Source organism: Heteronotia binoei, chromosome 2 (assembly GCF_032191835.1).
Source record: "Heteronotia binoei isolate CCM8104 ecotype False Entrance Well chromosome 2, APGP_CSIRO_Hbin_v1, whole genome shotgun sequence".
Lineage (NCBI taxonomy): Eukaryota > Metazoa > Chordata > Lepidosauria > Squamata > Gekkonidae > Heteronotia > Heteronotia binoei.
In genome coordinates, this window is record NC_083224.1 from 12574562 (window position 1) to 12591451 (window position 16890).

At 47.1% G+C, this 16890-nt stretch overlaps 1 protein-coding gene across 1 annotated transcript in view; it reads right to left on the minus strand.

The window, feature by feature from the left end:
- STMN3 (stathmin 3) overlaps nucleotides 1-16890 on the minus strand; it is a 51962-nt gene that overhangs the window by 19197 nt on the left and 15875 nt on the right. Inside the window, exon 2 of the mRNA XM_060233203.1 lies at nucleotides 1254-1349. Within this exon, the coding sequence (XP_060089186.1) occupies nucleotides 1254-1349 (96 nt within the window). The remainder of the gene's footprint in view (nucleotides 1-1253; nucleotides 1350-16890) is intronic.

A 16890-nucleotide genomic window follows, 5' to 3' on the forward strand; every position in this document is an offset into this window, starting at 1 on the left:
CGAGCGGCCAATGCACAATGACATAAGTGATATTATTGTGACGTCAGGAGGGGATCCCCCCACTGGCCCACTGCGGGCCAGCAGGTTCGGGACCCCCAAAGTGGGAGGACCCACACCTCACCTGAGAGTTTGGCAGATGAGGCTCTGTAAAATTCATGACATTCAGTAAAATTCATTACACAGATAAGGTTCAGTAAAATTCTGTCATGCTCGGACAAGTGTAAGAATGGGTTGTGGTTTTATTAATAGAAGAAATCACAAAATTAAAAATCCCTGCATCTCCTGAATCAGTTCTATTAAACGTCTGGCAACCATGTGATATTCCCCCTCACAAAGAAGAATTAATCTCACTACTACTATTGGCTGCAAAATATCTTCTAGTGCAAAACTGGAAAACACCACAATCTCCTTCTGTATAGAGCGATGGTTCACTAAAGTGTAAGATATCATTATTTCTGATAAGTTAGCTCTTCCAATTTTGCAAAAAGGAATTCCTACACAAAAGGAGACTTTTACTGAAAAATGGTTTTCATTTTTTGAATATGTTCATTCAAATAGCCAAATGTCATTAGCCTAGGAAATATACTGATTTTCTATTGTATGGATATAGAATATTCTTTGTATCTTGTTTACTTGTAGATTTTATTTATTTATATGAATTTTTGTGATTGTTTTTATTTTTTTCTTGTTAATTTGATAAAGGTTAATCAGTTTATTTTTTAAAAAAAGAATGGGTTGTTGAAGAAGACGATGATATTGGATTTATATCCTGCCCTGTACTCTGAATCTCAGAGTCTCAATCTCCTTTACCTTCCCCCCCCAACTGAGAGAGCTCTGACAGAAGCTGCCCTTTTAAGGACAACTCCTAGGAGAGCTATGGCTGACCCAAGGCCATTCCAGCAGGTGCAAGTGGAGGAGTGGGGAATCAAACCCGGTTCTCCCAGATAAGAGTCCGCGCACTTAACCACTACACCAAACTAATAGAAATAAGGTGCACAATTATATCATCCCGAAACCATCACCCCCCCCCCCTCGTCTCACTTCCCTTGAAATCCCCAAGCTGTTGTCACCATATTTCAGTTTGTGACTTAACAGCACTTACAGACATAACCATATCCAAGATGGCAGCCAAAATATTGCAAATGACATGGGAAGTTGTTTCCAATCTGAAACTATGCTGCATGTTTCCAGCCATGGGTTGTGGCCTTGAGTGAATTCGTCTTCTACAGGTAGTTAGTATGTCTGCCACTTACCTCCATACTGGTAGATGGTGTTTGGGTGTGGCTGGGTGTGGAAACAGGAACAAATCAATGAGAGGAGGGACAACTCCTTCATTTTCTCTTTGTAGGCTGGAAAGAAAGAGGGGAGAAATTAGCAGAGGTTTTTCAGCAAATACTTGTCATTTCCCAATGAGGGAAGGGAGACGCGGTATCCTTTTTGTGCCTAGATTTCTATCTCTAGAGTCTCCTCTGGAATCACGAGAGTGCGGTGGCGTTTTCAGAATAACACAAAAGTTGGACAGAGCAAAGTTTAAGTCCAGTGGCACTTTAAAACCAACAAAGTTTTATTCAGAGTTTAAGCTTTCATGTGCTTCCTCAGATACACACTGTGTGCATCCACATGTCAGCTCATACCTTTTTTTAAAATAACATTTTATTCTTATGCAACATAAATTACAATATGATACAAAACAAAATGCAAAATTGACGTTTTTCCGCGAGTACAAGATCAAGAACAAAATATATTATCTAATTAGAGCCTTAGGTATTAGTGAAAATGAGAGAGAGAACAATTAACAATTTTAGATTTACCATAACTGAAGCATATTAATCACTTTGGGAATTTCACCATTCTTCTGCAGATACTCTATAATAGGGGATCAAATAGAAACAATAAGTCTGCTTCTGGTTCTATGAGTTTTTTCTTCATATCAGCTCACTTAGCCATTATATAAATAGTTCACAGCTTCATATGCCGCAAAGCTAAAGTGGGAGATGTCAGCTCATACCTTGAGTAAAACTTTGTTGGTCTTAAAGGGGCCGCGGGATTCAAACTTTGTTCTTATGTCATAAGGGAGAAAAATAAATGGCTCTTTGGCTTATTCTGATTATTTCTGCAGCCTGTCTGCAGGTGACTTTTTCAGATGTGTGAGTGTGTATATATAATCCTTAGTAGAAGAAGACTGCAGATTTATACACCGGCCTTCTCTCTGAATCAGAGACACAGAGCGGCTTACAATCTCCTTTATCTTCCTCCCCCACAACAGATACCCTGTGAGGTGGGTGGGGCTGAGAGGGCTCTCCCAGAAGCTGCCCTTTCAAGGACAGCTCTGCGAGAGCTCTGGTTGACCCAAAGCCATGCCAGCAGCTGCAAGTGGAGGAGTGGGGAATCGAACCCGGTTCTCCCAGAGAAGAGTCTGCACACTTAACCAAACTGGTGTGGTTATAATGATTAAAATATTAGTTTATAATGACCTGGGTGGTCCAGGCTAGCCCAATCTCATCATATTTCGCAAACTAATCATGGTCAGTTGCAGTCAATACTTGGCTTGGAGACCACCAAGGAAGTCCAGGCAAGCCATAGAGGCAAGCCACCTCTGTACATCTCTTGTCTTAAAACCCCCTACGTGTGACTTGATGGCACTTTACACACACACTATTGTCTCTTTATTGTAATAAACTTTTATTTCCATTGGCAGAAGCCACTGAAGTCCTTTCTAGCAGCCCTGGGGGCAACTTCGACCTCCACTTTCCAATTTGCCGGTGGGAAACTGAGCTACACCCTCATCTCGTTAATGTTAAACACACACCAAGTGTTGACATGAAATGGCCATGCAGGGCACACAGTAAAATTAGGAAGATGTAACCTAGTTTTAAGAACATAAGAGAAACCATTGCCTGCCTCTGCCTAGCAACCCTGGACTTCCTTGGTGGCCTCCCATCCAAGGACTAGGCAGGGCTGTCCCTGGTTATCTTCTGAGATCTGATGAGATCAGCCTAGCCTGGGCCAGCCAGGTCAATGCAAGAGATGCTCACAAGCGGTTTGCCATTTTCTACTTATGAACATAAGAGAAGCCCTGTTGGATCAGGCCAATGGCCCATCTGTGTCACATAAGAACATAAGAGAAGCCATGTTGGATCAGGCCAATGGCCCATCCAGTCCAACACTCTGTGTCACATAAGAACATAAGAGAAGCCATGTTGGATCAGGCCAATGGCCCCTCCAGTCCAACACTCTGTGTCACATAAGAACATAAGAGAAGCCATGTTGGATCAGGCCAGTGACCCATCCAGTCCAACACTGTGCCACATAAGAGAAGCCCTGTTGGATCAGGCCAGTGGCCCATCCAGTCCAACACTCTGTATCACATAAGAACATAAAAGAATCCACGTTGAATCAGGCCAATGGCCCATCCAGTCCAACACTCTGTCACATAAGAGAACCCATGTTGGATCAGGCCAGTGGCCCATCCAATCCAACACTGTGTGACACAGTGGCCAAAAAAACCTCCAAGTGCCATCAGGAGGTCCATCAGTGGGGCCAGGACACTAGAAGCCCTTCCACTGTGCCCCCCCATGCACCATCACTGCCCCAGACAGAGAGTTCCAACAATAGGCTGTGGCTAACAGCCACTGATGGACCTCTGCTCCATATGTTGATCCAATCCCCTATTGAAGCTGCATATGCTTGCAGCTGCCGCCACCTCCAGTGGCAGTGAATTCCCTGTGTTAATCACACTTTGGGTGAAGAAGTACTTCTTTTTATCAGTTCTAACCTGACTGTTCAGCAGTTTCATTAGCAACTCAGGTGGCTGTGCAGGCCAACACCTGCCCAGGTGAACAAAGTAGAAGTCAAGCGCACCTTTCAGACCAACGAAGTTTTATTCAGAATGTAAGCTTTCATGTGCTCTAAGTGTGCTCTTAGAGCACCTGACAGCTTACATTCTGAATAAAACTTTGTTCTACTGCTTCAGACCAACATGACTGCCCACTTGGATCTACCTGCCCAGGTGAACAGTGTTCTTTGTGGGCCAGTAGTTTATAAGAGTCTAGCTACTTCAGGAGAGTAGCCATGTTGATTTGCAGCAGAAGGGCTGGATTTGAGGGAGAGCCAGTTTGGTGTAGTGGTTAAGTGTGCGGACTCTTATCCGGGAGAACCGGGTTTGATTCCCCACTCCTCCAGTTGCACCTGCTGAGATGGCCTTGGGTCAGCCATAGCTCTGGCAGAGGTTGTCCTTGAAAGGGCAGCTGCTGGGAGAGCCCTCTCCAGCCCCACCCACCTCACAGGGTGTCTGTTGTGGGGGAGGAAAGGAAAGGAGACTGTAGGCCTCTCTCTGTCCTTGAAAGGGCAGCTGCTGGGAGAGCCCTCTCAGCCCCACCCACTTCACAGGGTGTCTGTTGTGGGGGAGGATGGGAAAGGAGATTGTGAGTCGCTCTGAGACTCTTCGTAGTGGAGGGCGGGATATAAATCCAATATCTTCATCTACCTCACAGGGTGTCTGTTGTGGGGGAGGAAGGTAAAGGAGATTGTGAGCCGCTCTGAGACTCTTCGGAGTGGAGGGCGGGATATAAATCCAATATCTTCTTCTTCTTCTTGAGTCCAGTAGCAGAGGCCAACCAGATTTCCAGGATAGAAGCTTTCAGAAGTCAAAGTATCTGACGAAGGGAGCTTTGAAAACTTACACCCTGGAAATATTGTTGGGCTGTGATCACACACACTAAATAATGCACTGAATGTACTTTCCAACTGGATTTTGCACATTTACATGGATAGAAAGTGCAATATTTAGTCTGTGTGACTGCAGCCTTGGTCTCTAAGGCAGTTCTACAGTCCTAATGCACTGCTTATTAAAAGTTCCGTATTTGTGATTGCACTGACTTGCTCTGCGTAATTCGCATTGAGTCCCATGAGAAAGGTGGGTCATAAATTCAGGTGGGTAGCTGTGTTGGTCTGAAGGAGCAGAAGAACAACATTTGAGTCCAGTGGCACCTTTTAAGACCAACAAGGTTTTATTCAAGGTGTAAGTTGCTGCGTGCAAGCCTACAGGTTTGTATCTGAGGAAGTGTGCATGCACATGATAGCTTATTCACCGAATAAGAAAATAAGAGAAGCCATGTTGGATCAGGCCAATGACCCATCCAGTCCAACACTCTGTGTCACATAAGAGAAGCCCTGTTGGATCAGGCCAATGACCCATCCAGTCCAACACTCTGTGTCACACAGTGGCCAAAAAACCCCAGGTGCCATCAAGAGGTTGACCAGTGGGGCTAGAAACTCTTCCTCTGTGCCCCCCCCAAGCACCAAGAATACAGAGCATCACTGTCCCAGACAGAGAGTTCCACCAATACGCTGTGGCTAATAGCCACTGATGGACCTCTGCTCCAGATGCTTATCCAATTCCCTCTTAAAGCTGGCTATGCTTGTAGCCGCCGCCACCTCCTGTGGCAGTGAATTCCACATGTTAATCACCCTTTGGGTGAAGAAGGGCTTCCTTTTATCTGTTTTAACCTGACTGCTCAGCAATTTCATCGAATGCCCACGAGTTCTTGTATTTTGAGAAAGGGAGAAAAGGACTTCTTTCTCTACCTTCTCTGTCCCCTGCATAATTTTGCAAACCTCTCTCATGTCACCCCGCAGTTGATGTTTCTCCAAGCTAAAGAGCCCCATAGGGAAAGTGTTTCAACCCTTTAATCGTTCCAGTTGCCCTTTTCTGCACTTTTCCCAATGCTATATCATCTTTTTTGAGGTGCAGTGACCAGAATTGTACACTACTCTAAATGAGGCCGCACCATCGATTTATACAGGGGCATTAGGATACTGACTGATTTGTTTTCAATTCCCTTCCTAATAATTCCCAGCAACAAACGATCAGAGAAACGTGAGAAAGTGCATCCCCTTGTGTGATCCGGTCTTGTGCTAATTTGGTTCCTTAAGGCACCGCCAGCAATTTCAGCCTCCCAGCTGAGCTTCCTGAGCATCTGATGCCCATGCTGGAACGTCTCCCTGCTCCCTCCCCCAAGGCAGTCTCTCCTGCTCTTTCTGCAGTCTCTCCTCCCTGCAGCAACAGCAACAACAACAACAACAGAGTCAACAGTGTGATGCGGTGGCTAAAAAGGCAAATGCAATTTTGGGCTGTATCAACAGAAGTCTAGTGTCCAGATCACGTGATGTGATGGTATCGCTTTACTCTGCTCTGGTAAGACCTCACATGGAGTATTGTGTTCAGTTTTGGGCACCACATTTTAAGAAGGATATAGACAAGCTGGAACGGGTCCAGAGAAGAGTGACGAAGATGGCGAGGGGTCTGGAGAACAAGTCCTATGAAAGGTTGAAGGCGTTGGGGATGTTTAGCCTGGAGAGGAAGCGGCTGAGAGGTAATATGATCACCATCTTCAAGTACTTGAAGGGCTGTCCTATAGAGGATGGGGTGGAATTGTTTTCTGTGGTCCCAGAAGATAGGACCAGAATCAATGGGTTGAAATTAAATCAAAAGAGTTTCCGGCTCAACATTAGGAAGAACTTCCTGGCAGTTATAGTGATTCCTCAGTGTAACAGGCTTCCTTGGGTGGTGGTGGGCTCTCCTTCCTTGGAAGTTTTTCAACAGAGGCTAGATGGCCATCTGACAGCAATGAAGATCCTGTGAATTTAGGGGGAGGTGTTTGTGAGTTTCCTGCATTGTGCAGGGGGTTGGACTAGATGACCCTGGAGGTCCCTTCCAATTCTATGATTCTAATTTATTACGGTCAACTGAACAGCAAAGTATACAAAATCTCATAGTCACAGACCATAATTTCTGACTACATAAAAGCATTCCCATATTCAAATTCCATCAAATTCTAAACCTTAAAAATGGCATTATTAACCATCTCTACTTTGTTAAAAACTTCCACTTATTTATGGCTAAAAAACAATATTTTGCTACTGCCTGAGTTACAGACTTAGTATCTTCCAATTAGCATTTCAGTAGCACTACATCTGCAAATTTCAGATAAGTATCCAGAGGTTTAAGTTTAGAGAGAAGTGGCAATATTAACTGGTGTCTCTCTCTGGAATAGAGCTCACAATGTAAAAGAATGTGAGTGACAAGTTTCAACTTCCTTTTCTGAGCAAATAACAGCATCTTTGATAGATAGGCCGACGTAGAAAGTTTAAGGTTTATTGCATTTATATCCCGCCCTCCCCGCCGAAGCAAGCTCAGGGCGGCTCACAACCGGTAAAATCAAAACCATTCATATTACTTAACTTTATTTATTTATTTCCATTAAATTTCTATCCTGCCCTCTCCGCAAGCGGACTCAGGGCGGCTCACAGTCAATTCAGATACCTACATTTGCAGTTTAAAAACCAATAAAATGCCACTGCAATTAAAACATTCCAAAAACCATTCTATAGTGCTGTCTTCAGTAGAGGCAGGTTCTTTTCCCGACGGTGATGGTGATCATATAGTAATCATAGGTCTTTAGAGCTGCGAGGTGGCAGTCTCCTAGGTCAGATGTTAAATGCCTGTTGGAACAGTTCCGCCTTGCCTTAAAAAGATAAAGGTAGTCCCCTGTGCAAGCGCCAGTCGTTTCCGACTCTGAGGTGACGTTGCTTTCACAACGTTTCCACGGCAGACTTTTGACGGGGTGGTTTGCCATTGCCTTCCCCAGTCACCTGTGATGACATCCCTCATCTATGGCTCCGAATCGTGGGTTTTATACCGTCATCACCTGCGACTCCTTGAGCGCTTTCATCAGCGCTGCCTTCGCACCATCCTCAACATCCACTGGAGTGACTTTGTGACCAACACTGAAGTCCTCAAGCGGGCAGAGGTTACCAGCATCGAGGCACTGCTGTTGAAGACGCAGCTGCGCTGGGCAGGGCATATTTCTAGGATGGAAAACCACCGCCTTCCCAAGATTGCCCTGTATGGCGAACTCTCCACCGGCCATCGAAATAGAGGGGCACCAAAGAAGAGGTACAAGGACTCCTTGAAGAAATCCCTTAGCACCTGTCACATCAACCATCACCAGTGGTCTGACCTAGCCTCAGATCGCAAAGCATGGAGGTACACCATCCACCAGGCTGTCTCTTCCTTTGAGAACGCACGCATAGCTGGTCTTGAGGACAAAAGGAGATTGAGGAAGAATCGCACTGCCACAGGACCAACCCTAAATCAGACTTTTCCCTGCAGCCGCTGTGGCCGGACCTGCCTGTCCCACATTGGTCTTGTCAGCCACCAGCAAGCCTGCAGCAAACGTGGACTATTGCACCCTTCTTAAATCTTCGTTCGCGAAGCCAAGCCGAGAGAGAGAGAGAACCCCAGTCACCTACGCTTTCCCCCCAGCAAGCTGGGGACTCATTTGACCGACCTCGGAAGGATGGAGTCAACCTCGAGCTGGCTACCTGAACCAGCTTCCGCCGGGATCGAACTCAGGTCGTGGGAAGAGGGCTCCGACTGCAGTACTGTAGCTTTACCACTCTGCGCCACTTACCACTTAAAAATTAAACAACTAAAACAGTCCGGCGCTAATATCATTTGATGTTGTTTCATTTTAGATGGCATTCAGTATATATTAGGTGTCATTTCCTACTACCATATCAGTCATTCCAGATCAATTAAAGGCCTGCCGGAATAGTGTTGTCTTACAAACCTTGTGGAACTGGGTGAGGTCCCGCAAGAAACCTTCCTTGCAATACATTAGAAGGGAGGGCATCAAAACGTGCCCTCGAAAAGGCCCATCTATACTTTTCATACGTGATGTTAGATAAATATGGGGAAAGGGAAGGAAAGGTCCCCTGTGCAACCACCAGTCGTTTCCAACTCTGGGGTGACATTGCTTTCGCAAGGTTTTCACGGCAGACCTTTTTATGGGGTGGCTTGCCATTGCCTTCCCCTGGGGACTCATATTACCGACCTCGGAAGGAGGGAAGGCTGAGTCAACCTCGAGCCAGCGACCTGAAAACCCAGCTTCCGCTGGGGGATCGAACTCAGGTCGTGAGCAGAGCTTGGGACTGCGGTGCTGCAGCTTTAACAATCTGCGCCAGGGGGCTCTTCGATAAATACGAGGCTGTAGCAAATCCGGACCAAGATTTTAACTTGCTCTGCATGCTAGCCAATAAGCCCTTTCTCCTGTTGTCAATTAAAGGGAAAGTGTACAGAAAGTGGCCCCAGCTGCTGTCAGGAAGGTTAATGAGATTAGGCGTGCAAGGCACGTACATCTCCTGGCACGAGAGACTCCGGCGCTCCATCTCGGCGGCGCCAGCTATCAGAAGCAATTAGCTCCTTCCAGACAACACACAGGCGCAAGGGGGGAAGCAAGGTGTGTGTGTGTGGGGGGGGGAACCCTCTCGACTCTGTGGCGAGTGAGGAGGTGGAAGCAGAAGCCTCAGGGGAGGGAATTTGGAAGAGCTCTTTGCTCTGAACAGATCCCCCTGGCAATTAAAACGAGGCTCTTGCTGAACCGTCCAGCTGGAGTCTCTGCTCTCTGCGGCAAAAGCATCTTCAAGGGCAGGAGCCTGGCTTGCTTCCGATCGGCTCCCCAAGGACACTCTGCTTGGCCGCCCCAGCTCTGCTCCTTCTCCGCCCCCCTTCAAAAGAGAAAAGCATCTTCCTCTTCCTTTGCTTCGTTTTTTTTTGGGCCATGCGCCATGCTCTTGAAGCCTTCAGAGGAGCTCAAAGCAGTGGGCCAGGGGAGCTGTCCGTTCAGCACCAAGCCAAACTAGGGAAAGGAAAGGTCCCCTGTGCAAGCGCCAGTCGTTTCCGACTCTGGGGTGAGGTTGCTTTCACGGCAGACTTTTTACGGGGTGGTTTGCCCTTGCCTTCCTCAGTCATCTACACTTTCCCCCCAGCAAGCTGGGGACTCATTTTACCAACCTCGGAAGGATGGAAGGCTGAGTCAACCTGGAGCCGACTACCTGAAACCGTTTCCGCCGGGATCGAACTCAGATAGTGAGCAGAGCTTAGGACTGCAGTACTGCAGCTTTAACACTCTGCACTACGGGGCTCTTAAGCCAAACCAGACATGATGCCTAACAGAAGATGACAATGACTGCAGATTTATACCCCACCCTTCTCTCTGAATCAGAGTCTCAGAGCGGCTCACAATCTCCTTTATCTTCCTTCCCCACAACAGACACCCTGTGAGGTGGGTGGGGCTGAGAGGGCTCTCACAGCAGCTGCCCTTTCAAGGACAACCTCTGTGATAGCTGTGGCTGACCCAAGGCCATTCCAGCAGCTCCAAGTGGAGGAGTGGGGAATTCCAGCAGCTATAAATTGAGGAGTGGGGAATCAAACTCGGTTCTCCCAGATAAGAGTCTGCACACTTAACCACTGTGGGGAGGGATGGTGGCTCAGTGGTAGAACATCCACTTGGTAAGCAGAAGGTCCCAGGTTCAATCCCTGGCATCTCCAACTAAAAAGGGTTCAGGTAAGTAGGTGTGAAAAACGTCAGCTTGAGACCCTGGAGAGCCGCTGCCAGTCTGAGTAGGCAATACTGACTTTGATGGACCAAGGGTCTGATTCAGTATAAGGCAGTTTCATATGTTCACTACACCAAACTGGCTCTCCAGTTTTTGAAGACTACTTGAAGGTTTTGAAGGTTTTTATACCCCAGCCTTCACGAGCTGACTCAGCCTTCCATCGTTCCGAGGTTGGTCAAATGAGTACCCAGCTTGCTGGGGGGAAAGTGTAAAAGACTGGGGAAGGCAATGGAAAACTACCCTGTAAAAAAAGTCTGCTGTGAAAACGTTATGAAAGCAACATCACCCCAGAGTCAGAAACGACTGGCGCTTGCACAGGGGACCTTTCCTTTCCTTCCTTCAATAGCCAAAGGAATCTCAGAGTGGCTTAGGATGATCTCCTTCCCTTCCTCTCCCCGCAACAGATACCCTGTGCTGGCTGCATGTGGAGGAGTGGGGAATCATAGAATTGGGACCTCTAGGGTCATCTAGTCCAACCCCCTGCACAATGCAGAAAACTCCCCCTAAATTCACAGGATCGTCATTGCTGTCAGATGGCCATCTAGCCTCTGTTTAAAAACCTCCAAGGAAGGAGAGCTTACCACCTCCCGAGGAAGCCTGTTCCACTGTGGAATTGCTCTAACGGTCAAAAAGTTCTTCCTAATGTTGAGCCGGAAACTCTTTTGATTTAATTTCAACCCACTGGTTCTGGTCCTACCTTCTGGGGCCACAGAAAACAATTCCACCCCATCCGCTATATGACAGCCCTTCAAGGACTTGAAGATGGTGATCCTATCACCTCTCAGCCACCTCCTCTCTAGTCTAAACATCCCAGCTCCTTCAAACTTTCCTCATAGGGCTTGGTCTCCAGACCCCTCACCATCTTTGTCGCCCTCCTCTGGACCCATTCCAGCTTACTTATACCCTTCTTAAAATGTGGTGCCCAAAACTGAACACAAGACTCCATGTGAGGTCTTACCAGAGCAGAGTAAAGTGATATCATCACATCACATGATCTGGACACCTTTTTAGCCACCGCATCACACTGTTGACTCATGTTCAGCGTATGATCCACTAAGACCCTTAGATCCTTTTCGCACATACTACTGCTAAGACAAGTCTCCCCCATTCTATAACCATGCATTGGATTTTTCCTACCTAAATGCAGAACTTTACATTTATCCCCGTTAAAATTCATTTTATTGATTTTAGTCCAATTTTCCAACCTGTCAAGTATTTTATTGTATTTTATATATTTTAGGAGGGGTTTTACATGATGTGTTATAATTTTTATATTGGTCTATGACCGTAATAAAAAGTTCATTCATTCAACCTGTCAAGGTCACCCTGTATCCTGTTTCTGTCTTCTTCTGTGTTTGCAACCTCTCCCAATTTAGTATCATCTGCAAATTTAATAAGCATTCCCTCTATTCCTTCATCCAAATCATTGATAAAGAAGTTGAACAAAACAGGTCCCAGGACAGATCCTTGAAGCACTCCACTTGTCACTCCTCTCCAAGAGGATGAGCAACCATTCACGAGCATTCTTTGGGTGTGATCTGTCAACCAGTTACAGATCCACCTAACGGTATCAGGATCCAAACCACCAACTTGTCAACAAGGATAGTATGTGGAACTTTATCAAAAGCCTTACTGATAAGTGGACTTATTCCTGCTCTTAACCATTACACTATATTTTAAATTGGCTTTTAACTGTTGATTGCTTTAATGATGCAACCCGCCCTGAGCCCGTTCTACGGGAAAGGCGGGCTAAAAATCGAATCAAATAAATAAATACACCACGCAGGCTCTCGCACTGAAAGGATGTCACATTGATGCAGGGAATGATGCAATGGGTTTCTGTATGCCAGCGGTCCCCCAACCTTTTCAAACCTGAAGGCAGCTATGGAATGTTGACACAGGGTGATGGGGAGAGAATCAAAATGGCTGCCGCTCACTTACAGTCACACTGTGGAGACCCTTGTGCTGGGGGGGGGGGACAGCTGCTGCCAAAGCAACATTTCCCCCCCGAAAATCTGCACAGCCGATCAAACCTCCAGTGGCCAATCAGAAGCCTCACTAAGCAAAAGCCCCCACCTGGCCCCACCCACTTATGTTTGGCAGGTGCAAGGAAAGGTGTTGGGAGGCGCATGGTGCCCATGGGCACTACGTTCCTGGTGTATGCCATCATGCCTGCTACTGCACACACTGCCTAGCTTTACCTTTTCGATCCATGGGGCTGAGTCGAGCCGCGTCCTCAATCAAATTTCAAAAGCACCCATCAAGCAGAAAATATTGGACTAGGTGGACTGAATGGGAACATGGCTCCTACCACTTTGCCTTTTGCCTTGCCTTATTATCCTTCCCTTCCAGGACTTATGCACGATTCTCTCCTCCACTCTACGGCCTCCTCACAACACCCTTGTGAGGTAGTTAGGCTGAGAGAGACAGCGACTGCCCCAAAGTCACCTAGTTAGCTTCACGGCATTATGGGATTTGAAGAAGACAATGACAGCAGATTTATACCCCGCCCTTCTCTCTGAATCACAATCTCCTGTGTCTTCTCCCCTCACAACAGACACCCTGTGAGGTGGGTGAGGCTGAGAGGGCTCTCACAGCAGCTGCCCTTCCAAGGACAACTCCTGCCAGAGCTATGGCTGACCCCAGGCCATTCCAGCAGGTGCAAGCGGAGGAGTAGGGAAGCAAACCCAGTTCTCCCAGATAAGAGTCCGTGCACTTAACCACTACACAATACTGACTCTCTTGAATTCTGGCCTTCCCGGTCCTAGCACAACACTGTAATCATGACATCATGCTGCCTTTCAAATGTAATGGAAACAGACCGGGGAGGGGCTGCGGCTCATAGTGAGAGCGACGCTTCAGAGAACAAAAGAGGGCTCCTCTTCAATCCCCAGTGTTTCTTCCACCCATAGCTGCTGCTGCTGCAGCAAGATGCTGGTGCTGCTGACTCTTAGGAAACCTCTTGGCGTTCTGTGCTATTTTACCCTACATAGCATTTGAACCGTTTTCGGGCCTTAGGCACACAGTGCTTAATCACTTCAGTTAGCGCCCCAATGAATGAGAGCTGCGTAAGAGCACAGGTGCGGACAGGGTCTTCTGGCGGGAATGCACACCTTGCTCATTTCGCTAATCAATTCGAGGGATTCTGTCAGGATCCTGCTCAGCAAGCCCAAAACAGGTTTAGAGAAGAGGGAGATGCCAAGGGCTGCTGTGGCTCAGCAGAAGAGCCCCCGCTTGGCATGTAGAAGGTTCCAGGTTCTATTACTGGCTCCCCCAGTTAAAAAAAAAACAGGCAGGCGATGTGAAAGGCTTGCACTTGAAAATGTGGAGAGCTGCCACCAGTCTGTTGCCTTTTAAGAAGAAGAAAAACGTAGATTTATACCCCGCCTTTCTCTCTGAATCAGAGTCTCAGAGCGGCTCACAATCTCCTCGATCTTCTCCCCCCACACAACAGACACCCTGTGAGGTGGCTGGGGCTGAGAGGGCTCTCCCAGAAGCTGCCCTTTCAAGGACAATTCCTGCGAGAGCTATGGCTGACCCAAGGCCATTCCAGCAGCTGTAAGTGGAGGAGTGGGGAATCAAACCCAGTTCTCCGAGATAAAGAGTCCGCACACTTAACCACTACACCAAACTGGCTCTGGAGACGCCTGCGACCTGCATGCAAAACAGAGGCTCTTCTATGAACATAAGAATCTGCTTTGTTCTGAATTAGACCCAGTGGTCCATCAAGGTCAGTATTGTCTGTTCATACTGGCCGTGGCTCTACAGGGTCTTAGACAAAGACTTTTTTAAAAAGCAAAGGTAATCCCCTGTGCAAGCACCAGTCGATTCCAACTCGGGTGACGTATCACCATGTTTTTTTGGCAGAATTTTTACAGGGTGGTTTGCCATTGCCTTCCCCAGTCATCTACCCTTTCCCCCCAGCAAGCTGGGTCCTCATTTGACCAACCTTGGAAGGATGGAAGGCTAAGTCAACATCGAGCCGGCTACCTAAACCCAGCTTCTGCGGGGATCGAACTCAGGTCGTGAGCAGAGCTTAGGACTGCAGTGCTGCAGCTTTACCACTCTGCGCCACGGGACTCTTTCACATTACCTACTTCCTAGTTGCCAGGGATTTTAACCTGGGACCTTCATGGCTCAACCCTCTCTGCATACTGCAGCCTGCTCAGCTGACTGCCCCTAAATGGCTTGGGCCAGTTCTTGAGGATTTTGCATCACGCTTCTCCACCCATCCCACTCCCATTGTGGTTGCCGAACAAATAACCTCCGTGGCCATCAGGACTTCCAACTACAAACAGATTAGTTTCCAGTCCTTTGAGTCGTCATGTGACATAGTCCCCAAAAGCTGTTGCTACCCCTCTGGAATTATTTCCAGAAGGACAGCGTTTCATAAATGTCAGGGCCTTTCACAGTCACCCTATAACATAGGTCAGCGTTACTGCCAGCGGTGGCGAAACATGCTTAACATGAGCCACATAGAATAAACGTCAGATGTGTGAGAGCCGCAGGGAAGGAAGGAAGGAAAATAGATGGAAGAAGGGAGGTAGAGGTAGAAATAAATCAAGTATAAAATTGAAGTCAGTCTGACTTCAATACCGGAAAAGTTGGTAGAAAGCATTATCAAGGACAGAATGAGTAGGCACATTGATGAACACGGGTTATTGAGGAAGACTCAGCATGGGTTCTGCAAGGGAAGATCTTGCCTCACTAACCTGTTACAGTTTTTTGAGGGGGTGAACAAGCATGTGGACAAAGGAGACCCAACAGATGTCATTTACCTTGACTTCCAGAAAGCTTTTGATAAAGTTCCTCATCAAAAGCTCTTTAGTAAGCTCGAGAGTCATGGAGTAAAAGGACAGGCCCTCTTGTGGATCAAAAACTGGCTAATTAATAGGAAGCAGAGAGTGAGTATAAATGGGCAAACTTCGCAGTGGAAGACGGTAAGCAGTGGGGTGCTGCAGGGCTCGGTACTGGGTCCCATGCTCTTTAACTTGTTCATTAATGATCTGGAGTTGGGAGTAAGCAGTAAAGTGGCCAAGTTTGCAGATGACACTAAATTGTTCAGGGTGGTGAGAACCAGAGAGGATTGTGAGGCTCTCCAAAGGAATCTGTTGAGGCTGGGTGAGTGGGCGTCAATGTGGCAGATGAGGTTCAATGTGGCCAAGTGCAAAGTAATGCACATTGGGGCCAAGAATCCCAGCTACAAATATAAGTTGATGGGGTGTGAACTGGCAGAGACTGACCAAGAGAGAGATCTTGGGGTCGTGGTAGATAACCCACTGAAAATGGCAAGACATTGTGCAATTGCAATAAAAAAGGCCAACGCCATGCTGGGAATTATTAGAAAGGGAATTGAAAACAAATCAGCCAGTATCATAATGCCCCTGTATAAATCGATGGTGCGGTCTCATTTGGCGTACTGTGTGCAATTCTGGTCACCGCACCTCAAAAAAGATGATATAGCATTAGGAAAAGTGCAGAAAAGGGCAACTGGAATGATAATAGGTTTGGAACACTTTCCCTATGAAGAAAGGTTAAAATGCTTGGGGCTCTTTAGCTTGGAGAAACGTCAACTGCGGGGTGACATGATAGAGGTTTACAAGATTATGCATGGGATGGAGAAGGTAGAGAAAGAAGTACTTTTCTCCCTTTCTCACAATACAAGAACTTGTGGGCATTCGATGAAATTGCTGAGCAGTCGGGTTAGAACAGATAGAAGGAAGTACTTCTTCAACCAAAGGGTAATTAACATATGGAATTCACTGCCACAGGAGGTGGTGGCGGCTACAAGCATGGCCAGCTTCAAGAGGGGATTGGATAAAAATATGGAGCAGAGGTCCATCAGTGGCTATTAGCCACAGTGTGTGTGTGTGTGTGTGTGTGTGTATTGGCCACTGTGTGACACAAGAGTGTTGGACTGGAGGGGCCATTGGCCTGATCCAACATGGCTTCTCTTATGTTATTATGTGCCACAGAGTGTTGGACTGGATGGGCCATTGGCCTGATCCAACATGGCTTCTTTTATGTGACACAGAGTGTTGGACTGGATGGGCCATTGGCCTGATCCAACAGGGCTCCTCTTATGTTCTTATGTGACACAGAGTGTTGGACTGGAGGGGCCATTGGCCTGATCCAACATGGCTTCTTTTATGTGACACAGAGTGTTGGACTGGATGGGCCATTGGCCTGATCCAACAGGGCTCCTCTTATGTTCTTATGTGACACATAGTGTTGGACTGGAGGGGCCACAGCCTGATCCAACAGGGCTTCTCTTATGTTCTTATGTGACACGGAGTGTTGGACTGGATGGGCCACTGGCCTGATCCAACATGGCTTCTCTTATGTTCTTATGTGACACAGAGTGTTGGACTGGATGGGCCATTGGCCTCATCCAACCTGGCTCCTCTTATGTTCTTATGTGACACAGAG